Below are 26,845 nucleotides of genomic sequence, written 5' to 3' on the forward strand. Positions count from 1 at the left end.
ATTGGGCTTCTTTATTTGACTTTTTGTTTTTATTAAATTTTCTTACTTCAGATATTATGGTCTCTTTTGTACTTGTAGTGGTCAGGTCAACGATTATAGTTTCTGACTTAGTTCTAAAAATGTCTCGGATCTGTGAAGCTTCAATTTTGGATTTCAAACCGATAGCCGTGGTGACACTGTTTAGAATCTCAGTAAAAGTTTGTTTATTTTCACGTTCTTGCTTCGGGATATTACGTAATTCAATTGATGTTGCACGGTTGTTCCTTTCCAATGAATCCAACTTATTTTCCAGAACATTAATTTGTTTTTTGTACTCCTTGTTTTGGTTTTCTAATGCATTAATTTTAGTGAACATGGCATCATATTGATTGCAGATAAAATCGATGGATTTCTGCATTTCCTCACTCTTTTCGAGTAGAGTATCCTGTTTGGATTTAATATCCATGAACATATTTTTAATTTCGAATAAAGAAGGTTCGTCTTGATTCGGCAATTCATCCATTCTGCGTTTTATTCGTTTCGTAATGTTTTTCTGTGGTTCTTGTGTTTCTTTTTCATCCTGACGGTTGTATAAGTTTGAGTCAGAACCATAATGTACAGGTGTTGAATTTTTAGAAGATTTTCTGGATGCAGGGGGCGAATGCCGTAACGCCATGTTAGAATAATTTGTCGGCTAGGCCTAAATGAGAACGCTTCCGACGGCAACTTCTTGGGTAAGTTGTGCGGGGGAGGGATGCGTCCACGCACGAATCGGGGTTGTGGGCGTGGTTTATTTGTCTTTGGCTGACGCTGAGTGGACTTTGTAATTGCAGTGGTAGGTTGAAGTGGACGTTACTGAATGTTATCTATCTCTGTTAGTTGCATACAATAGTGGTGGTCTTACTCCTATCCGTAGTAGTAGATTGTTGTCTGTTTCTGTTACCCTGGTAGCCGTCTTGATTTATAACACTTATTTATATGAAAATATTTAAGTTAAATTAAATTAAATGCGGTTTTAATCACATATACGTCTGAGCTCCTCAGAGGTCCGGTGGAAAAGGGATAATATATATATACATCAGAAAAACACATAGGCTACAAATTTTATACGAGAGAGAATAAAAAAACATATTGTTTCCCTTACAATAAATACATTTACATAACCTGCTATGTACAAATATGAAGATGCCATATTAATGCATTTTTATAAGGGCTGACATGTCCCAATAGCTAATAGGAAGAAATGAATTATATTGAAGATTTATTTAATCTGTGATCGTAATGATTAATCTTTCTAATATTTCTGTAATAAAAAAGATACTCGTATTTATTTGTAATAATAATATACTCGTATTTCAATATGATAAAGTTGAGAACTTGTAATTTAGCCACAGTGGAAAACAGATTAACAAAGGCTGTAGCTAGACGACGTTTAATTATACTCGTCGCTGTCTATTTTGTGCTTGACATAGTGTTGCCATCGGTAGAAATAAACTACTACAGTGATAGTTTATTAAGCTGAAATGAGATTGTGGAAAAATCACGACTCAAATGACATTTGCCTTTAATTTAAATTTTTATTCAAATTTAAACAATTTCTTTACATTATATTACACATGTGTATGCAGATTTTATTGTATAAACATAAAGCCAAAGTTGAAATATGGTAACAGAATAGAAAAACAAAATAGATACATTTAATGGACTAAATTATTTTAAATTCTGATAAGTAACGTAACTATTATTTTTTTCATTTAAGGCAAAGGAAGTAATCTTACACAGACACGATATGAATCTGTGATTAAAACGTCTGTCTTGAAAATTAAACATAGAGTAAGTAATAACAGCGTCTAGCATCGTTTATTAGGAAACCGCTGCACCCGTTGCAGTCTCAATAATGTCTTGTCACTCGCGTGGTTTTTGGACGCCATACTGTCGCGGCGTCGGCGCCATCTTGATGGGTTCGCGTGGCGGGAGATTAACGTCTGTCGTTAATTTTGCCGCGCAAAATTGTAAATTATGGCGGAATATTCTAGTTTAACTATAATAATATGTCATAATAAGTTTAGGTCAGGAACTATAAGAGTTACGTAGCAATAAATAATCATGGTTTATTTTAAGGAAAGTTATTATTTACCACTCGGGACGTAAAGACAATGACAAACAGAATCTCTGTCACTACATTGGTTTTTTGAACTCTATTTTTGTTTCCTCTGTTTCATAGGCATCTCACAGTATAACCCATTAAAATGTAATAATTATCTAAAATTTACATTTCTTTTAAATATAATTCAATTTTTAATCATTATACAAAAAATATTAATAGATGGTAATTTATGATGTCGTAATTAACTATAAGTAATATTACATATTACAAATTGACCACCTAACCAACTCAGAGGATCATAGTAATTTTATTATAAATTAATATATTATTGTACATACATATATAAAGTACATATCTAAAGATAGTAAATAATACGAACGCAAATTAATGATTCTCAGTTGTAGGGAAATTAAAAAGCTATAAATCTTTAAGAAATACGACTTCAGTACAAGCCGTCAATAGGCTACTTGAAATCTGAACAACGGACTAAGAGATCTTGTATTGCATTGGAATAAATGAAATTCCGTATCTAAAAAAGGTCCTTACGCCAACAGAGGCTGGCATATATCAAGAGGGCCTCACAAATGAAATAGCTACGGGGACAATTTCTCAGATGCGACAGGACTCTCAGAGGGACACTTGAAAGAATCCTGTATCCTTACCGTCCCTTCTTACTGTAATCTTGGCGATTATTAAAATCATATATCTTTAGGTGAGGGGTATGCACCCTGATTTCGTCTTAGAGGGTGCATTCCCTTACGTCAAGGTATCGAATTGTTTTATGCATGGAGGTTGCCATGTTTATTTACAAAAGAAATATAGTTATGGCTTTATGGTGTCTTTGGTTATGTTCCATGTAATAAGATGGCGAACGAATTATGGAAAGACGATTTATTATTGCCCATGCCCTTATTTTTTTTTAAACTAAGCAGTGAGTGCACGAATATTTGTAGACATCAACAAACATTTGAACACATCTTGGCGAGTACAAAATACAGGTTTCAATAATTAAACTGCAATCATAAAACAAAATGAAATCACAAAACAAAAACGCTTCATAATTTAAATAGTATTTCAAAGTTTTAACATAAAGCACAGAAGCAAATTGCAGCTATAGAATTAAAAGTCTTAACAATTTAAATAATATTTTAGAATTCTTGCAGTCAAGAGAGAAAATGGCAAGAAAATGTTGCAAAGGGCATACTGCCGCTATAGAATGTCACGTAAACGCATGCCGGCATCCGACCCGTCACAATATTATTCTTGCCTCCCGTGCCTTTCATTCTTGCTTCTCATTACCATTCACTCATTCGTTCACTGAGGGAAGAGATAAGGAAAATCGTCGTGATGAATACAGCTTTGTTTAAATTGTTTATGCTCACTTTTTGGAGTTTTTGATAAATTATTTACGTGTTTTATTAATTTAATATTTTCGAACGAAACTAAAAGATAGGAATGAATGATATGTATAAATAATTGTTGTGATTCGTACATAATAAATTTATTAATGGAATGTATTTTTTTTGTTAGTTTGTATGAGTAATACTGAGATATATTGTGAACGAAGGACTGTATGTATGTATATGGGGCTGGTAGATGTAATTATGCAAATACGGGTTTTAGGAAGCAATAATATAATATTATGTACAAAAGTAAAAATAGTTAGTCTAATAAGAATGACAATGTCATATATATGTTTCTATATTTTTATATTATTTATGTATTTTGTCTATTATTTTTAATAGACAAAATACATAAATAATATACAAAGATTATTGTGCACAACGCAGTGCACAATAATCTTATGGATAATTGTATTTGCAACTATCTGTATGTTTAAGTATAATATAAGCCCGTAATTATAGCAATAATAAATAAAACTACGATATATTTTTTATTTTCAACATATGGTAACTTACGCATTCCGATATAGCTATAGAAACAATAACTATATCTATTAATTAATCACACATTATATAACATCTAAAAAAATCTACAAACAATAAATAATAGGATACAACAATATATATATTAAACACATCTATTTAAAGGAATGTAGACTAAAACCATCAATCCTGTTGAATATACCAGATAAGTAGTAACACCAAGTGCCTCACTCTAAAATCCAGTACAAATACCACTTTTCTCATGTTATACGTACTTGGTCCAAACTAAGACCTCCCCGGTACAAACGTGGGGGGATTACGTGGACAAGCTTTATTGGTTTATTCTGCAACACCTTTTTCAAAAGAAAACCTAAGGATTTAGCGGGAAATCAATCTGGTAGATCTGATCAGAGAGTTCAGAATTTGGGATGGTTTTAAATCCTTTGTAATGAGTATGATGCGTTTATGTATAGAATAAAACAATAAAATGGCTATAATGATACTCAATTCTTTTACTAAACAAAGAAAATTGTAAAAGATTATTATCACTATGTTGGTAGGAAAGATATATAGGTAAGGGATATTTTGTATTCATAAATTGATTCCATCTTTTCAGATAAATTTATTAGTTGTTGATAGATTTCCTTTTTTTTATAGTGATATATGTGTACTTGCATCAATTTTAGTATCTATTTATCATACGATATATGATCCTGTGTGGGCATAAAGCTATCTAGACACGCGGCAGCGTGTCAAGCCGAGTTTCAAGTAAACTGGCTTGCAGCACCGTGTGTATATTTACACGAACCATTTGGAGCCACTTTTGACCCCCTCATAACTCAAAAACTCTTTCACACAAACCTGTCAAATTTGGTTCATATATTGAGACTTGCGAGATAAATATGTGTTCCAAATTTCATAAACATATCTCAAACGGTTATTTAGATATTAATGTCCAAAAATCGTCATTTTTATCACTGATCAACTATAGATCAAAATTATAACCCACTTCCAGATGACCTAGGAAGTTCAAATTTGGTATGCAGATAGGTAATTAGGTGAATATAAAGGAAAAAATCTGAAACTGGTAAATTGTTATCATTTTACTACAATTTTTCACTTTAATTGATTCTGTTTCAACTTATACTGGACGATTACTAAAATTCTATGAAAACGTCGATAGCCACCAATTGACATTGATCCCTGGCGAAAAATCTCATCTTGTACTGGACGGAAAGTAATATTGTATGAAAACGTCGATCATTACCAATTTACGTTGACCCCTTCACATCAGTGTCGATAACTAGCAAACTTCAAATATTGCATTGAGCGGTAAACACTAGTTGCTATAATTTAGATTCTGTCTATCTAAAAAATATACTCGTACTTATAACTAGGAGTATAGTCGAATTTCGTATTTATTATGTTATTAACTGAGATTTGGTATTAATTATTGTTTCAATATTTAGCGCACATCGATAGTGTAAAATCATTATTTTTATAAATAATTATTAAATAATAGGCATTTCGGTATAGGGCGCCGCGGCGGCGCCGTGTGGGAGCGGTGCGATAAAACGTTGACGCGAACCTGTCCGAGCGAATGGCAGCCGCCCTCATGTCTCAATGTTTTGTTTCTCGATATCTAACCTATAAGGTTGCGATTTATGCTACGAAATTTATAGCTTTCTTAAATTATACTTATATATTTGTGATTATATTATTATTACATTATTTTAGTACATACGTATGGTATAGACAATAGTTTAAACCAAAAATTAATAACAATTTTAGTATAGTTATAAGTAGGAATGTATAGTTAACTCGAGAATGAGAACTCATTGGTAACAAATTGTTTTCTTGAGAATTCAATAGATAACAGTCAATTTGTTACATAATCGTCTTTACGAACTATAACGTGTCAATACGAAGTTTCAGATATTAAATTATGTATATGTTGATAGAGAACAATTCCGTATTTGCTTAACATATGTTATTACTATCCACAAATCACAAGGCCTTAGTTTTGGCAGTCCTCTTCTCAACATAGCCTCCTCTATATTTAATAAAGGGCAGGTTTACGTTGGACTCTCCAGAGTTAAAACCTTAGATGGAGTACGTCTTAACAATTTAGATCCAAGTCACGAGAGCTCTATTGTAGAGTACAACCATCTGTGGACGTTATACCGCCCCGATTTACCCAAAAATTCCTGAAACTGAATTGGCATTGCACTTGAACATTTAAAAGTTACAAGAAAATATAGAAAACAACACAAAAAAAAGACAATTATACCCCGTAAATATACGAAAATACAGTAATTCATCAAAAATAATTTGGTATTAATTTAGTTATAAATAAGTACCTCGTATAATTTATGTACAAAAAGTAATGATATCCCATCAAAAACATAAATGTGAAATGATAGCCGAGTTTAATATTATGATATATACCTTGATCGTTGACTTCTATGACAAAAGAGATGAGATCTAAATGGGTGCCAAGTTCAATGGTCTGTCCTGAAATGTATTTATAACAATACAAAATATCATTTCTTCTTATAACTTAGGATAATATACTGTAGCCTAAGGTCTAACTTGGCTAGTTTTCATATACGAAATATACTGTAGCCTTCGCAAGTTCTAAACATGTTACTTGTCGGTTCCTATTTTAATATTAATAGTAACTAGCAATCGAAAGTAATAATTGGTATATGAGAACTGGCCAAGTTAGACCTTAGGCTACAGTATATTATCCTAAGTTATAAGAAGAAATGATATTTTATATTGTTATAAATACATTTCAGGACAGACCATTGAACTTGGCACCCATTTAGATCTCATCTCTTTTGTCATAGAAGTCAACGATCAAGGTATATATCATAATATTAAACTCGGCTATCATTTCACATTTATGTTTTTGATGGGATCTTGCTTTTCAGCACACAGTAATTAATTTACTTGTAAATATCTTCTGATGTTGTTTTTGAAGAAATAAATAAATCGAATTCAAACAGGAGGAGGTTCTCAATTCGATTGTATTTTATTTTTATACTAGCTACTCGCCCCTTGAATCACTCTATCTATTAAAAAAACCGCTTCAAAATCTGTTGCGTAGTTTTAAAGATTTAAGCATACAAAGGGACGGACAGACAGCGACAGCGACTTTGTTTTATTCTATGTAGTGATGTGTTACCTCCAAACTTTTCTGCGTAATCTGGTTTTATATATTTTTTAAAAGTCAAGATTCTGTAAATGTGAAAGGAAAGTATGAGTCAAATGCACGGTAGTGAGTATCACTTTTTATTACTTAAAATTATAATAATATACATATTAAAAAAAAAGAAAGCATTACGTAGACTTAACTTATACCAATATTATATTATTATAAAAAAATATTACTTATCTTCACTCTTCCATGTAAGCTTCCATTCGTAATTTTCACAAAATTTTTATATCACGTACTGGTTAATATAGAGAATATAAGTAGGAACAAATGTAATAAAACGTGTATGTAGCTTTTCTTCAGCACAATTCAATATTTTCTATTGACTTTTGCACTATTTTCGCTACCGATTCCTTATCATGGCAATATCGCGATGTGTCTTCTCCGTGTAACAGCTGTTCTCTTATGAGCTTCTAGTGAATTGGAAGTTATCCTTATCCTCGCGGCTTTAATTGTAAATGGGGTACGTAGAGGCAATGTCAGCTTTCATCGTTATTTGCTTAATTGCTATATTAATAAAAATACTACTAATATGATTTCTATTGATTTAAACTGGTAACTAATATATTCCCTTAAGTAATATGATTTAAAATTTTTTCATAAAAAATATTGGTTTCTTTTTCTATAAAAATAGAGATTAATAACTTTTTTAGATACACATTATATTAACAGCACATTCGTTTAAAGACTGCGTAAAAAATAATCTGTACAACAGCAGTCGTTGAATTGAATTGGAATATGAAATGCAGAGAGATTTTTTGTGCCTTCTAGAGATCAGTTCCAGATATACACAGTCTTAGTTCTAAACGTTCTTACAATAAACACTTCAGCTTTATTATATTATTATTACAGATATGGGATATCTGAAATACATGCACTGGAGCGCTTTATATTTAAGAGTGGTTACCAATGACTTAAATTTAAATGACAGACGTGCATGCCACTTTCATTAAATCTTGAACATAGACAACTAAATGTATAAGATTAAATAAAAATACCGTATAGTAATAAAAATAGTTTATGACAGAATAAACAATGTTAATAAACAGGTTTAAAAAAAAAAATTTAGTTGAGTTACTTGCAAGTTTTATTAAACTGAATCTATATACTGAACTGGACGGCACTTGAAAAAATAAATTATAAAATCTACGTTCATAAGCACCTAAAATAAATGATTTTTAATTTGATGTGATTAAATTTTATTCACAACACTATTATAGCAGTAGGTAGGCCTATCAGTAAATTGAAGGTCCAAATTACCCCATAAAACAACAGAACAATTAGTAACACGGTAGTTATTTAAAATTTAAATACATTTTTTATTTAAATCCGTTTAAATTTAAATTGTAAAAGTGCCTGTATTGTATGCAAATGCGGTCTCTCCCTAGGAGTTTGTAAAATTGGGGATGTTTATAGTGTTTACCCTACGGTTTATGTACTCTTTTACTACTGGTTCTAGATTTAATTTGAATTTACTTTTTTTTTTAATTTACTTTTGAATTTAATTTTTAATATTGAAGAATGTGTTCAAACAGTATTTTCACATTCTACAAACGAGTATTGTTCGATCGAACTTTCACTTTCGAGTTCAATTTCAGGGAAACATTTAGATAAAAGTACAGAAACCGAAAGTACGTCTCTGAGCAGTAATTATTAAAACACGGTGATTTATTGTCGATTGAATTTGTAAATATTTCACATATTGATTATATTATTCGATATCTCTTTGAGAAAAAGATACATTTTCGAAAAAACTATACAATTATGAAATTACTGTTCTTTATACATTTTTTAAATATTTTTAGATACCATTTCTATAAGATATATTCTTATATATGTTTTTTAATTCGACAATTTACAAACTAAATGGCAAATATCACTCGGTCAATTCTTCAAGTATTTTAGTACAAATGTCGAAGTCGATTCGAGTTCACGATGAGTTGAAACATCTAATAGTAACGCTGTCGGAGGTGCATCCGTCTATAAGATTTATCTCACCACGCCCGGAGCTATTTGCTCCTGCACTCTTTCCTCCGCGAACAGTGAAAATAAGGTTTCTATAAATCTTTACCCTTTGTAAGCTACAAATCTCTAGCCTTTAAATAATATACACATGTTAATAGAATCGAATAGAAACCATTTTACTGACTATGTTACTTATATTATAAACTCAAAAGTTTATGAGTATAGATGGATAGATGCATATTTCACGCAAAAACTACTAAACGGATTTTGTTATATTTTTACAATAACATAGCTTATACATTAAAATAACACAACAAATTTCATACGACTACAGTTAGTAATACAATAAAATGTAAAAAATCAAAGTACTGAATAATTTTACATTCACACGTATATCATGATAATTTTTTCTTTAAGGCCTCTATATTTCGTTTCTAAAACCCTTACCGTAAATAAATTTGGCGTTAAAAAAATAGAACAAAGTTAAAAAAGTGTTTATAACAAATTATAATATGCCAAAATATTAACAGTTCTTACATCTTAACATTTGTACAACACATCTGGGAATCGAGTATGTAATTGGTAATTTTATTAACATTGTAATATAACTATTGTGATTACACAACATAAAATAAGAATAATTTCGGCTTCAGTTTTATTTCTCATTTCTTGGGTACAATATAGTGAAATACAAAATGTCAAGCAGATTTTTATGTGTGCTCATATCCATAAATATATACAAGTACCTATATCAGAGTATAGATTTCCTGTAATAAATTCACAATGGTATATATTTATTACAATAAGTAAAACAATAATAACTTTAAAACTTAATACCCATCATTATCCGACCACCAGTAGTAATAATTTACCTAAATATGTATATGAGATACATATGTATGTACTATATATTTGTTCCGCAGTGCTGTCTCAAGATCTAATTAAAGTTCAACACATATCATAACTGAGGAAATACGAAAACAAATCTGAACAAGCATTCCTTCATGCCGAGAGCTAATTGCGAACCGTGTTTGAGCTAGAGTAATGAAAGTACCACGTCTGTACCACTATTTCATATCTTAACCTATCTGTGTGTGACAATGAAAGCCTTATTCTTATGTATTAAGGTTGCAAATGCTAACATGCGAGTTGTAGAAGTGAAAATGTACTAGGATGCGACAAAGATGAGGGACTGTTCGGCTTAATTTTCATTGACAAGTGTTGCTAGTGAGGACGGCGCGTTTATACTTGTACGGTGCGGGGTTCTATTCAGCAATCGTGCGAGAAATTAATGAGCAAAGCACTATATTGTTATCTGTGTAAATTATCTAATTGGTCAATATTTTACGAAGGATCTCGGGTAAATAATAGTTCCATACATTTTATATAGCTTCAGGGATTTGTATATGTAATTTTCTGTTAATGAAATATATGACAATACGTTTATTAGATCAATAGAACGAAATAGGCTAAGTAAAGAAAAGAAAAATGAAAAGAAGAAAAATCACACAATATTTTTTTTATACATTTTAAAATGTTGTAAACAAAAAAGAGGAGGTTTGTAATAATATAGAGATAGAATTTATTTAAACATAAATTTAATTAAAATACAATAAAATAGAATTCCAACTTCCAAAGGAATTATATTATTATTGGTGTTTATATACAAATACCATAGACAAATAGAGAAAGTGATTTTTTTATGTCGTAAAAATAATAAACATTTAAATTACACACTCTTTTACTGAGATAGTAAAGATAGAAATAGTTTTAAAAATATCATACTTAGGTACAATATCCCTCTTTTACAACAAAATATTTCTATATTATATTTTAACGTCACGTTGACTGCATGTGTAAACCGTCCTTAACTGGGGTTAATAAAAGAGCTGCAGATGCTAGCAGCGAATGCAACCCCCCACCCCCAACACCCAGTCCTCTCAACTAAACAGTTTCCAAACCTAGAGCTTTTGACAGTATTAGTATCGCCGGAATTAAAGAACATTGTGAATTGTAAGGAAGGGTATTAAGGAAATGTTGCACTGCATTGTCTGTGTAATTCCATTGAGGTATTTTGTATATACAGGTATATACAGAATAAATAGAATTACTTATAAATATTACATACCTGGCTTCGCACAGGTGTACATGTATTATATATATAAAACTTCCTCTTGAATCACTCTATCTATTAAAAATAACCGCTTCAAAATCCGTTGCGTAGTTGTAAAGATTTAAGCATGCTTAGGGGCGGACAGACAGCGATAGCTACTTTGTTGTATACTATGTAATGATGATGACGATGATGAATATACTTTCTGGATTGTTATCCCAGAAGAGACAGGTAGAGACAGTGTCAAATCCCGTCATTGTAGTGAACACAACATTTGACATGTTTCGGTATATTCACAAATCATTATACTAATCTTTGAACCCAATTTTACGAAAATTGGGAGGATGGAGGAGTATGAAATTTCGCACACTTATAGTTTATAGAGAAGAAGTGCAAAAAGCTAATATTGTTTTAAAAATATGCATAAAAATACATTACATTAATAAAAAAAAAATGACACACATTAACATGAATCTGATACATATACGCATATAAACTCTCTTTTGAATATAGTTACATTATATGTATTTGTTATTGCTGATTCAAAGATCTTTAGCTGGTCGACTAGTAGTGTCTGCAAACAAAAAGTTGTCTAGATAAACAAAAAGTTTGGTATTAATCAGAATTCAATTCGTGATATTTATGTTACGGTATTAAACCGTACGCTCATTGACTCTACATATCAACATTATATAGTATAAAATAAAGACGAAGTCGCTGTCTGTCTCTGTGTATGCATAAATCTTTAAAACTATGCAACGGATTTTGAAGCGGTTTTTTTAAATACATATATAGAGTGATTCAAGAGGAAGGTTTATATGTTTACATGTACACCCGTGCGAAGCCGGAGTTGGTAGCTAGTCAAGTATATAAGATTGTCGTGTCATAGTGAACCTTTGCAACAAAACTCCTCCAATACTACAGCTATTTAGAAGTAGTCCAATTTATCATAATTATTTAAAGTACTTAACTTTGTTACACGAAAGTAAAACGTATTATTAAAAGAAAGACCTGAGTTAATATTAGGAATAATAGAAATAGGGCTTAAGTCATTGATATAAATGATATAAATATGATCCCGATGATATAGCGGTTTAACACACTCTTTACTTTTAATAGGCGTGAGTTCGATCCTCAAACATCTATGTGTTTTCTATGTATATTATACATGATTCCCACGGCTTCCTTATACCATCGCACCGCTTGTCATCGACAGGAAATTCATCCCCACACGCTGGAACCTAAGTGGTCTCAGACAGAGCGATTTCAGAGCTTCCTCCCGCAGAGACTTAGATTGTGGAATGAACTACTTGCCGAGGTTTTCCTGAGAGACTACAGCATGAGGTTTTCAAAAAGGGTACATTAAGGTTTCTTAAGGCTCGGCAACGCGCACGTGACACCTCTGTTACAGGGGTCCAAAGACTACGGTACGAAAAAAAACATGTAGTTAAAAGAAAACGTATTTACATTAGTTGTTTAGTAATCTTAGTCTTGCGACTTTATATGTCGCTGTGTTAATTGTCCAAGGTTATTATTATTATTATATTATATATATAAGACATGTGTAAGTAGTATAGAACAAGCTGAGAAATTTAAAGATTTGTAGTTATTATTATTTAAGGATCTAAAGTGTACAGAATATACTGTAGATCCTTAAATAATAATAATAATAATAATACTAATAATCTCAGGACAATTCAGACAGCGCCATCTAGACCCAAGTTAAGCTACCTAAAATTGTGTTATGGCTACTAGATAACTGATGATACATAGTTTTTTTTTTGTAAATACATACATACTATACATAGAAAACACCCAGACCGATACAAACAATCATACTCATGAATACAAATGTTTGTGCCGTGCGAGGAATCGAACCCGCGACCATCGGTCGTAAAGCGGTGTGCTAGACCGCTAGACCACCGAGGTCGTCAAGGTTATAATGATTATTAATTAAAAACCAATCTATTACAAACACATTAACTATAGAGCAATTATTATACTTGTAACTAATAACTGTATTAGTTATACACTGGTATAGACCCCTATCGTTTAACGAAACTGATCACGCGTAAGTGTTTTATGCGTATGTCATTATAGATATTTATCTAATATCTTAATTGTGATTATACCTCGAGGTGTAGTTAAATTGTACGGCACTATTAATTGCAGGGTAAATTTATCAGTATAATAACAGGCTTTTGTTTTAGGTGAAATATATAATACACTAGCTGTGCCCATGACTTCGTCCACGTGGAACAGTAACCTTGACTAAATAAAGAAATAGTATTTTATTATGTAATCCAAAAATCAAAGAACAAAATTTCATTGTTTTAACTTCAAAATGACCACTTGCCATTGAAAGGTAGTTTTCTCAGGGTATAGGCTATCAGTGTACCAAATTTCATTTAAATCGGTTCAGTAGTTTTGACAGACATACAAACACAATTACTTATAATATTAATAAGGAAGCCAAGATTTAGAATGTTACCTTATCAGTTTATATACGAACTAGCTTATTTATATTATATAGAATTATCCTCCACCGGTGCCCCACCAGGAAAAACCGTTAGCGCAGCCAGGAGAACCTCTATCATCCATTAAAAAATATTATGATAATTGATAATTGACAACACTTACACGTACCTCTGGTTATTATATTTCTAGTTAAGGTCGCGATATAATAATTTTATAAACAATATCTGCGAAAATTTACCACTTCTTATGTTTTTTAAACAAACAACATCATTATTACTTCCTCTTCATGTATCAAAGTGTTTTCAAAGTTTAGAATTACAAGAATAATTTTCATTGGTGAAAAAAATAACAAGGGTTACAAAAAAATAAAACAGACAATTACAGAACTCCATTACTGGGGTGGCCATCATTACGCACGCGTATCAGGTTGCAGTGACATCTCAATTTTGTCGGTTTATTTTTAAGGATTTTGTTATTGATTATATAAATAGAGTAACACTAAGACAATTCACACAGCACCATCATCGACTGTCAGAAGGAAGGTAAAAACTCGACCACCGAGGCCGTCGTCAAATATAACATTTAGTATCAATTCAGTAGCCACTTCAGAAGCTTATGGGAGAGTTATATGATCAACATCAGACTGTAAATAACTGAAATTCAATTCCATTCTTTTGTTATTTGGGTACATTACGAAATATTTTCGGCAAATTTAAATAAATATTTTGTAAAATAAACAAGTATAAGAATAAATAATCAAAGCTGCTTCAATATTGAACATGGTATGGACTAAAATATTCAAAAATAAAATAGCTGAAATCGAAACTTCTGTATTAGAACTTGGTTGGAAAGTTTGAGAACGGTTAATGTTACTGCCTAAAACGTTAAAACGGCTCAATCTGAACCTTCTACGTTAGTACTTTGTTGGAAAAGATTTGAGAACATTTGATCCACATATTAAACATAAATTAAAATAGATTTTACGTCCAGTGCTGTTAATACCTAATTTTGAATAATACCAAAATAAAATTACCATTATGGTGGGCTGGTATACATAAAAATCGAAACACATGAAATTGATTATCTATAAACACTTGAGAGTATTAAATTCCGTCACGCTTTTGAGGAGGAGTTTGGGGGGAGGTATTATGGGGTGTCTTATTATTTTTAGTCGAGTGCCCACGAGGCGGCCTGTCTCGTAACAAGACAGCTGCTTAAATATTTTATCAATCAAAACATCCTTTGTAACACGCTATATTTTTTTAGAGACTAGGTGTTATGTACGTACACAATAATGAAGGATTTTGTCAGCCTTGCTTTCAATGTTGTTGGTTCGAAGAATCGAGTATTTGTATTCATAAGTATTATTGTTTGTATCTGAGTTTTTCTACGTATATTATGTACGTATTTACAGAGAAAAGGTGCGTTAGAATATTTGTATCACTTATTAATATCTATAACACAAGGTCTGCTTAGCATAGAACTATATGGCGCTATGTGAATTGTTTTGGGGGGTTATTATTATCACATAATGAGTAAAAATCGTAGGAAATGTCGCTGGATTAGTAGAATCAATGATGTCACAAGACGACGTGATAACCGTGATGTTTTAACGTCTAGTCGCAGTTTACCATTTAACGTTAGACACACCGCCAGAATTGCCGTTCCAATTAAATAAAAAAAGCGATTAATGCGAAATGTGAATAATATCACCGTGAAAACGTAAAACGAAAATATATCCGTAAAAAGTACTGTAAGGTTTACAATATAAATTAACACTGGTGATGCTCTAAAGATTTTTGACAGGGAAACTATAAAAGAGGCGCGTTCTGTTATCACTTCGGTATCTGAACATTGCACCGGGAGCGATGCGACCCACCGTCTTGGCGCGTTTATTATTTATAAGTTTTACGAGCAAAGGGGGCCGTAAATAGACAGCCCTGGATTAGGTCGGGGATGGCGGCCCGCTTATCGAAGTTCATGGTTAGCTTGGTATATTTGTATAGTGTTGCCAGACTCTGATATAGCTTCGACTATTTGTTATTAAACGAAAGGCTTTATTTTTAACTTTTAGTAGAAGTTCTAAATTAGATAATCTATCCCGGCTAACAATATATCTAAATATTTATATTGTTAGTCGGGAGTTAACATGAACATTTTTTTAAAGTAAACTGTACTAGGTTGCACTAGCCGTGATCACGAGCTGACTGGAGTAATAACGATGTCAATGTTGGTAGGTACCAACAGTTTTTTCTACAACCGGAACTAGATTGTACAGCGAAAGATCGCTACTATATCTAAGGCCAACTTTTAAAGCCGAAGAAATGGCCGAAATACAGGAGTGCGTAGTAGTGGCCACACAACGAACACAAGTTCTCGGAACGGTGAGGTCGCTTCGTAAAGCCTATGAAGACAACAGGAGACTTCTGCGATTTCGACAGGAGCTTGGCTGGGTACTTTAATAGCCTCGGCTCTACACGTACAACAGTCCAGATGAGAAGCTGATTGCGGAAAATGGAGTCCAAATTACATTTACATTTACAACCTAGTAGACGTTAAAATTGCAATTTTGTGATAGCTAGCTATAAATTACGAAATTATAGTTTTCATGATTCCGTAGTCAAACTCTGTAACTACGTATGCATCTCTCGAGTTACCAACAAATCGTATTCGATATTAGCCACGAATCGATTCACGATTAGGCATTATGAATATTGATGGCGCGACGTGGAATGTTTACGGGCGCGCGTGCCGATCGCCCGAGTGTAACTCGATCCGCAATCGATATCAGATTGTATCGATGTAGTACGCACCACGCTGTAACTCGATACACGTGGATGATAATATATGTTTTTCAACATATTTTATGTATGATGTTCTTATTGAGAAAGGGGCAACTAGCTAACCCTATTGCAGTTGGTATGCATTGCATACTACCTAGAGCACCATTTTCTTTTTCAAGTGATTAAAATTATCTTTGAATTTTAGTAACATCGTCACGTTACGCTGATTTTATCTCTTATGTAATTCCTTAGGGCTGAGGTATCACACTTAATATACGATGGAGGTCTAGCAATTTAGTATACTGCTTTACTTGTGATTATCGCGGGTTCAGTTGGTCGCACGGTGCAAACATATTTATACATTCAGATTGTGAATTTTGTTTGTTCGTATACTATGAGTTTATGTGCCTTATAAAAAATTGTACGTTCAATAATCCATACTTAGTATTATAAATATTAAAGCGTGTCTGTTTGTCTATTTGTTAACTTGTCACATCTAAACTGAAACGACTGTGTTTATCTAAATTACGACTAAATAAATAGTACCACGAGGACTGATAAATACTATATTTTCTTTCTGAAACACAGACTATCTAAAAAACAGCAGGCAATGTCACGGCTAATAACTTGTCTTTGTAATAGGAAACTAGATTTATTATTTGCCATAAAAACTATCTTCTTTTTTAAATTGAATTTTTCCAAAATTTTCTCAGTGAATTTCAGTAAATGTATAATATACACTTGAATAACAATAACGGGAGGTCAACTAAAACATAAAACAAAACAAACAAAATGATGCAAAGTTGCTCTCACTTTCATACCTAGCCTCCCTTTATAAATCGATTTTGTTATACACCACCCATACAAATAAGGTAAGCGCCCTTCACACGTGCACCGCGGAGTGGCCGAGCCTACCGCACGGAGCGGCACGTGATCCGTGTACAGATGCCCTAATGTCTGGAGATTTGATAATTTATTGCTTTAAACTGAAAGAGCTAGTCATGGACTCGTGGCGAAGCTGCAGGGGTATTGTTTTTTTATAGAAATAGGCTTGGATTTAATTTAAGGTTAAGGACAATGATCATAACGCCAATTTTTTTTTGTTTATAGTATTAGTTGTACATTTTTTATATGTTCACTTTAAAAGGAATTGTATATTAAATAATATAATAAATAAAAAATAATAATAAAAGTGGATGTTGTATATTAACTACTATAATATCGAAGAAATTTTTGATAAAAAAAATATAACCTGAGAGATTATAACCTTGTTTACATCTGTACTAAACAATAGATAGAAGAATTTAAATACTTTTTTGTAAATACACATACATTCCAGGTGAATACAAACAGACGTATTCGTGATTACAAATATTTGTATTGTGCGGGCATCGAACCCGCGACCATTAGAAAATAAGCTAATGGGTATCCTAAACTGCTGCGCCAATGAGTTCGTCTAAATGTCAATAAAGTGGCGAACTCGAAAATAACATTTATGCAATTCTATAAATTTATTCCAAATTTAAATTTAGCAATTTATATTTATTTTACAGCGCAATAATGTTCCGCGAATAGAAGTTTTAGGACGTAAACAATAAAGTCTACAATTCAAACACAAGCTTCATATTGCCGGTTAGATATTTGAAAACAGAAACAGTAAATAGTATCACTGTTTTTTAGACCGCAATAATCGGTTTATCTCGCCCCCGGAAATATTTTGACGAATTGGATTTGGTTTTCTTTTGCCGACCGAAAAACTTCATAAAATTCCGGCAAGTTCCGTAGTTTTTAGAAGTCTATGGTTCCTTACAAATTCACCTGATTTATTGTTTTAAAAATCGGCAATAACAATACAATTCTAACTGATATATAAATTAATTACTGTATAGAGAGCAAGAGCTTCTTAGTCATTTGGATTATGGGCTATATTTGGTAACAATATACTTTAACAGGTGAATATCCATAATGCCCACTGGACACCATTGTGAATATACGTAATAACGCAAGATATGCAAACCGGTCAGATTTCAATTTCATCCTATAATTCTCTACTGGTGGACCGCTAGAATTCCCGAATAAGAGGATAAAAAGGAGAGGCCTTGGTGGTGTAGTGGTTTTACACCGCTTTACTTCCGATGGTTGCGGGTTCGATTTCTCGCAGGGTGCCAACATTTGTATTCATGAGTATGATTATTTATATCGGTTTGTATGAATGTATGTATTTACAAAAAAAAAAGAACATCTAAATATTTATATCAGTTGTCTAGTACCCATAACACAAGCTCTGTTTACCGTGGGACTAGATGGCGTTGGGTTAATTGTCCAGTGTTATTTATTATTATTATAACCAAGCACTAAGAAAAATACATGGTTTTAGTCTTTTACATTTTCAATGTAACCCTAAAATGCCCGAACGGCGGGCCAGATGCGTCCGCTCCCACAACGGTGTGTGATTGACACTGGATCCGTTCGGATGTTCACGGTTCGCCGGCTAAATGTACTCCATTATTGTGCTGAGTAAGCTATTTCGACGAAAATAATAAAGTAATATTTTGGAGAGTACCGCATTAGTTTATTGATGGTTATAATGGACCACGTAATCAAAAAAATATTTAAAATAAATTGAATACAAAATGATCTAGTAATAAGACAGGAACCCTGGAATTCACTGATTATAGTGTAATAGCAGTGATACCTTGCATTCTTGAAGGCTCCTATATGATCGTACGTATGTAAATTCATTGCCTTCTTAACTTGAAATGCAGCTTCCAATCAAGTTACTACATGAATATAAGTACGCATATTCACCTACTTTAAAAGTTGCATATTTACTGAGAATGAAAGGTATGAAGAATAAAAGAACGTAATTTACCCATATCATCCTTCAGACCCTTTCCAACTTAAGAGAGATTAATATCAATGAAGCACCTTACATCCAATAAATAGACGGTGCGAATAGGCGAAAAAATCCAATTTTCAATCGAAGCCCGGCCAAATTGGGTCAAATCCATAACGGTTCTCGAACCGTAAATCCCGTAGAGTTCGAATTTCGAAGTTACGGCCCATCGGCCAATCGGACGATCGCTTATCGCTGCCCAATGACATCGTAGCGATTACACCGCTGCCGTAAATTCGAAAATGGAACTCGAAGTTCGTTAATTACCGAACTGAGTAACCGTTCTCTTATCTATCCGCGGATCTCTGTTCCGTTTCAAATATTAAATTTCGAATCTGTATGGTTTAAGGTTGTGTGATTTACGTTCCAAGTTGTTAACGAGTTAGTCAGACCTACGTCACTTGCTAAGAATATTTTTATATGGAACCATGTAACTACTTTTTTAGCAGTCAGGATTTTTAAGTGAATGATTAATTTTTAATGTTTCGTTTTCGCAAAGGTAGTGTCAGCTATCAAAACGTAAGTGTTTATTTACTTCTAGGGATCAGTAGTATAGTAATGTTGGTGATGTTTATGTGATCGTTAAAATTTTAAAGATAGACTCATTTCTATTGTTGACAACAATACGGCTGTTCATGTTTTACCAAGATTCGTAGTGTACAAGTGTGTGTCGTCTACGTGGGTACCTGTATCTCCCCCTGCATAGGCTATACTTTCTACTAAAGAAGATATAGCTCATTCCCCAGAAGATGATACCCGAATATGTATGTACAATGTCTTTGTATGTATTTATATCAATAAATAAATATTTCATCATCATCAGCCCACTGCAGTTCACTGCTGGACATAAGCTTCTCCCAAGGCACGCCACTGGGCATGATCTTCAGCTCTTCTCTTTCAGTTATTACCCGCAACCCTACGTATGCCATCGCTCCACCTAGCCGCGGTCCTCCATTACGTTTGATATGTTTAAAACACGAATAAGTGTTTAAAAAAAGCAACTCTATTTCTGAGAGAATAAGGTAGAGACATACCTGACAATTTCGCGCTGCGCCGCGTGCAGTTTGCTGGCAAGCCGTGCGGCGTCGGCCTCGGCTGCGCGCGCACGCGCCTCCCAGTCGCCGCGCGCGCGCCGCTCGCGCTCCGCATCGCTGCGCGCCGCACCCTCGCGCTGTAAACAAACAAACACACACAATAAGCAACAAAAAAAAACAAATGTTTCAAAATTTTTTTTTTTATATTTACAGTATTTAATTTAAAAAAATCCCCTCTAAACCCACCGCTGCAATTATTTTGGGACTTTTTTTATTATAAATCCCTATTTTATAGTCACAAAATAGATGCAGGGGTGTTATTTTGATAATAAGTTGTTTTTTTTAAAAAGACCCAATATAATTGCAACGGTGTGAATCCTAGCGATTTGTTATACAAAAAATCTTATATTGCAAAGAGGTAAAGTTTGAATTTTTGAGATTGTGGGGGATCTCTGGATCTATGGAACCGATTTCGAAAATTCTTTTACCAATGGAAAGCTACATTATTTGTGACTTTCCTAAGTCTTATATTAACCTCTATTGATAAAAGTTTTTCGTGGTAGTCGTAAATGTTTACCGCCCATATATATGTATATATATTAGGCCATGGAATTATTGAAATAGCATGGCTATATATAATACTGGCTGACTAATATAAAAAAATTGGTACCTATTCAAAATAATTTATTAAATTAATGTGGTACAAGTACCTTAAGCACAATTATATCCACATTGAGAAAATGTAGATACATATCATTAGTCTGTGATATTTTTACAGCTAAACGGCTGAACAGTTTAATGGAATTTAATATGAAGTAGATTTTAATACGGGGGAAAAAAACAGGATAAGGCGCGGGTAACAGTCAGTATGCAGCAAGCATACAAGCACAGTTCTCCCACACAAACGCAACGTGCTTTATCGCGAGATCGGATAAAAATCCAATTTCATAGGCACGGTCCACTTGTGACGTCACATGTGTTGACATGAACCCTCCAGTCGATGATAGTCGAATGGTTATCCCTTTCCAATACACACGGTGTGAAAGTGACAGATTACCACTGGATAGTCCGATCTGTCAGTTGCATGTGTTGAGATCTTGAAAACCATTTAATATCTCTGAGTATTCAGATGTAATAATAATAATATGGACAATTCACACAACGCCATCTAGTCCTAAGCTAAGAAGAGCTTAAGTTATGATTGCTAGACAACTGATATAAATACATACATACTTTTTTCTGTGAATACGAGTGCAAGGAATCGAACCCGCGACTATACGAAGTAAAGCGGTTGCTAAACCGCTAGACTACCGAGGCCGTAATATCAAGGAACTAGAAATAGATTGTAAAAAGTCGTCTACGTGTGTAGTCAGTCTCACCTATTTCAGCTGCCAAGTAACGACTTTGTTAACTGTTTTTCGGTTGTGGAGTGCAGATTAGGCAGTGAAATTACAGGATAAGACATGACATCTTAGTCCTATAGAATATCAACGCATGAGTGATATCACAGGTATCATTTAGTAACAACCCTAGTATTCTTAGACGACGGTTACCACCTACCATCAGATGGTCAACTTATTTGCCATTCCAATTACATAAATAAGGAAATCACATGGTAAGACCACGTTTTATCCGTTACTAGTAATGCCTACGACTTGATATATGTAGGTTGACATCTATTGATGGTAATCTAATCAAAATAATTAAGAACGCATCTCCATTGTATAATATAATATTACATATACATATATAAATTTAGGGGTTCTAGAGGTATATGTAATATGTAGATATGTAGAATGACAGCTCACGGAAGATCACATGATGATATGTGTTCTTGGTGCTTTCTGCGTATAAGGCGCGTGTACCATCTACCATCAGGTGGGCCGTTAGCTTGTTTTGAATTCCCATAACGACAATTCATCCTCATGAACTGATGAATAGTCTAAAGGTATATAAACATAGGTAGTTATTGTTTACTTAGTTATTACGTACTCATTAATTTGGAAGTAGATAAACACAGACTAGAAACCGCAGTTACCTGCGATTTAGTTTGGCAGCAAAGATATTATCTTTACTATGGTCTAAGTCACAGACGATTTATTGAAGTAGAAATGTTACAATAACTTTTAACTTAAATAAATTTTTAGGATAAATGACAAAATGATCTGACCAAATTAGGTCATCGCTGGACACCAGATACCATGATACCTTTCACCATGGAAAATATCAACACAGGACGGATTAATTCATAGAGAAAGTAATTCTGAAGGGCTGTCTGGATCCTCAGGAAAGAGGAAAATGATTTGAAGAGGAGATTTTATTGGTATTAATATAGTCTCTTAAAACATGAATCATCTTACGAATAAATCTAATTATAATTATTATAATTATAATTCTAATTTAAATATACTCTTTTTATGCAGGGATAGCAGGAAGTTATAGGTATGTGAAACTCTTGCTATGAATATTAAATTGAATAATCTTATTACAAGAAACTACTTAAACACATCATCTTTTCAGTACGTACAAGAATTGGGGTAAAGTTAAAGTTAATTACATTACCATCAAAATTTCCTGTTGATTTTGTCAGATTAATGTTTCACATTTTCTCATTATTAATGTTCATACATTTTCAATAACGTTAAGATTTTTTTATTTTCTTTCGACTCGATAACTTTCGTGTACGGGTCGATGACCCATGTCATGAAAGGAAGTCCATTAATCAAATCTCAATAGTTGGATTACTTTCATAAACAATTTATTATAAAATTATGCTGTTGTTTGCGCCATTAATTATAGAGACTGTTTTTATCATAATAGGCGATAGCCGGTAACTTGGACCAAAAACTTGCAACTTTACCCGTAGCTTAAGTTTGATGAAGTTTTAATTGAAAATTAGTCTTGGCCGTATCTACGGGCACCAGTTCATTTGGCCTCGATAAATAAGCTAAAATTTGGACCTCATTATATTTTGTTGTAGACAAAAAAATGCTTTAAATGGTGTTTGTCATCATACAGCAGGACAGCGAATCGGTTACATACAAAAAATAAAGAAGAACCACACTGGTCTCGAGAAGAGCTGCTTGGAAACCTTGACGGCCTCGGTGGTCTAGCGGTTTAGCACACCGTCTTACTTCCAATGGCCGCCCGTTCGATTCCTCCCACGGAATGAATGAATGCAAATGTGTGTGACATTTGCATTCATAAGTATGATTGTTTGTATCGGTCTGGGTGTTTTCTATGTATATTATATATGTATTTAAAAAAATGTATCTAAGTATTTAAATCAGTTGTGTAGTTTATAAATTCATACATATTATATAATATGTAGGAATTTATAAAAAAATATATAACTATGCATTTATCACTTACAGTATCCATAACACAAGTTTTAGGTAGCTTAACTTTGAACTAGATGGCGATGTATGAATTAACCTTAAATTATTATATATCTCAAATTCTCTCAATGAAAATACTTCATTAAACATCTAAAAAACTTTTTAAATGATCCATATTCTGTGCTGGCCTTAATTGAGTCTTTACATATAGAAGTCGTTCCGTTTATTTTAGTGTGTTTCCGTTCGTGTACGGTGACAGATTACAGTTTGACAGACAGACGAACGAAATGTATTTTTAACTGACGGTGGGCGGTATTTTGAAGATAGATTATATTATTTTAAGAAAACATTTTGAAGAATACGCTTTACTGAAAATGAAACTAATCCATTTGATGGACAGAACAAAACAAACTAATATTAAGCACCAAGGTTTAATTGTTTTAATTGTTTGTTACGCTGAAACCGTGAGGAATCGTATTCGCGACCATAGAAAATAGGGCAGTGTGCTTAACCGCTAGACTGGCGAGACAGTCTGAAATTAAATGAAAAAAAATCCTAATTTATATCTACATCACTAGCTAACTGGGGCAACTTCATTTGCGTCACATTTTCCCCGTTTTTTTTTGCAACATTGTTCTTTACAACTTTACTATTGGTCGTAGCGTGATAGCCTATAACGAGGCTAGGCATATAGCATAAATAACGAGGATATCTATTGGTAAAAGAATTATTAAAATCAGTTTATTAGATCCGGGGGTTAGCCCCTACAACTTCACAAATATTATTTATTTATAATATTGGTATAGACAAAATTACGTGATAACGGACGATAATCTCATTACGATCGAATATCGACCAACAAGGCAACAAAATGGCCAATATTAAATTACCTTACAGCTCAGTTATTCAGCATTGGAATTTTCCGACAAATTCGCACTGCCACTAATCCAGCTGAAATTCAGACAAACAGCAAATTGGAGCTGAAACATCTCTATTTGTGTCGGAAGCGAGTAATTTAAAGCTCATTTCTGGGGCGGTGATCAATCAACGGGCCGGTACGGCAAATGACAAAGTCAATGCACCTATATCTGGTGGAATGAGGAACTAAAGACAATACTGGTTTTCTATTTAAGAGAATATTAAAAACAAGAAAGATTTATAATATAAAAAACTGACATGAATATATGGTTACAATGAAGAACAAATATAGTTTAAAACCCATTATCATGGGCGAGCCCGTTATTAGTAACGGGGTCTAGTGACCCAATAGATAGCAATGTCTCATAGGTCGACTTCTCCGTGGTCCCCACTAGAGTCCATTAATGTGAGTTCCTGATGAATATAATAACTTCACCCCATCATCATCATCCTCCACTATCTATGGTGCCCCATATTCATCTACACAAGAAACCATTTTATTAGTTTTTGATGACCTTTACATCTGAGGTACAAATACCTCCTATGCTTACAAGAAGAGTCTATAGCCTACTGCTATAATAGTTAGACAGGTTCATATATAGTTTTATATTGAGTTTATCTTGTCTTCTCTCTAAGGTGATCTAGTGGTTTATAACACCGGCCTCTTCCGACGGTGCTGGATTCGTTGTCTCGAATGATGCAGCCATTTGTATTCATGAATATAATTGTGTATATTAGTCTGGGTGTTTTTATGTATTTTTATAAAAAATGTATCTAAACATTCTATCAATTGTTGTCTAATACCTGTAACACAAGCTTTGTTTAGCTTGGACATAGATGGCGCTATGTGAATTGTTCTCGGTTATTATTAGAAATATTTATGGTTTATTGTTCAAGTTACCATAAAGTGTTTTGTTTATTATCGTAACGATAAATTTAAATCAGTTTCAAATTAAAATAATTAGCAACATCGATACATAATCAACACAATGTCAGCTGTCATCCTGAAAATAATAAAATGAACAAGGAAATCTCAGCGTAATATAATGATCTCCAAAAATATTATAAATTGCTTCAAAATGAAGTCATTTCCTTTAACTTTATTATATTTTCTTAATATACTGTGTGTCTATTTAATAATAAAGCTGAGTGATCAATCAACGTCGCTCTCAGTCTGTCAAGTGGAAGCTTATGCTTTGTTTTAAACATTTTTTTTAAAGTTTTGGCATTTTTATTTTGATGAGTGACGTAAGACTTATTTCACTCTTATATTTATTAAGTAAATCTATTTTAACTACTTGTATACACAACAACAAACATACACAAATGTATAAATACAACTAGGCGGCCGTATTGCTGAAAGCATTTTTTTAAAAAAAACCTTAGTTTTTTTTGTATTGATGCACATGGTTTGAATGAATAGCAAACAATCAGTTTAACGAGGAAAATTAATTAAATTATTTTTCTTTTCTTTTTAATATATATATCAAAATTAACTAAATTTTATAATCAAATACATTTCAAGATAAGATTGAAACATTACTATATTATAAAATGTGTGTGTGTGTGTGTAAGAGAGATAGAAAGATAGCATTTTGTTATGAGTTACACTACAGAACAGGACTGCAGGGACTTGCGATTATATCTTTAATATATACATATATATATATATATAATGGGCGAAGCTGGTGCCACTAGAATGACGTGCACTAAAATGAAATTTCATGATTACCATTGTAATTTATTATCAGACTAATTCTGAATTGAGGTAGACAAACATAAAACCTCTTGAAGACGTAATAAAATTTTAATTATAACCAAGAACGGCATCTATTTTGACGCATGATAAGCTGTTTGAATATACAATGTTTGCACATACAATGTTTAAATAACAGTAACTTGCTTTGTTATTTTATTGTAAAAATTATCACCCCATCTCAAATAAAAAAATCGTCAAGTGCAAGTCGCACAAGAGGGGTTCTGAATAAACAAGAATGAGTCAAAAAGTGAGTGCGTAGCGATTTCCATGTTGAATATAGCATGCCTCCTTCTTGTTAATGTCTATTTGTTTAAAATAGCAATACTTAAGTTTACGAATGAATGGGAGAACAAAAAAATATTATTATTC

At 32.8% G+C, this 26,845-nt stretch overlaps 1 protein-coding gene across 4 annotated transcripts in view; it reads right to left on the bottom strand.

Moving 5' to 3' along the window:
• LOC131854668 (uncharacterized) overlaps nt 1-26,845 on the bottom strand; it is a 474,411-nt gene that overhangs the window by 167,277 nt on the left and 280,289 nt on the right. For all 4 annotated transcript variants that reach the window (XM_059205801.1, XM_059205803.1, XM_059205800.1 and 1 more), the window contains exon 4: nt 20,462-20,598. In XM_059205801.1, coding sequence (XP_059061784.1) covers nt 20,462-20,598 — 137 coding nt within the window. The remainder of the gene's footprint in view (nt 1-20,461; nt 20,599-26,845) is intronic.

Source organism: Achroia grisella, unplaced genomic scaffold, assembly GCF_030625045.1.
Source record: "Achroia grisella isolate CSIRO2021 unplaced genomic scaffold, CSIRO_AGI_Agris_v1 utg1241, whole genome shotgun sequence".
Taxonomy (NCBI): Eukaryota; Metazoa; Arthropoda; class Insecta; order Lepidoptera; family Pyralidae; genus Achroia; species Achroia grisella.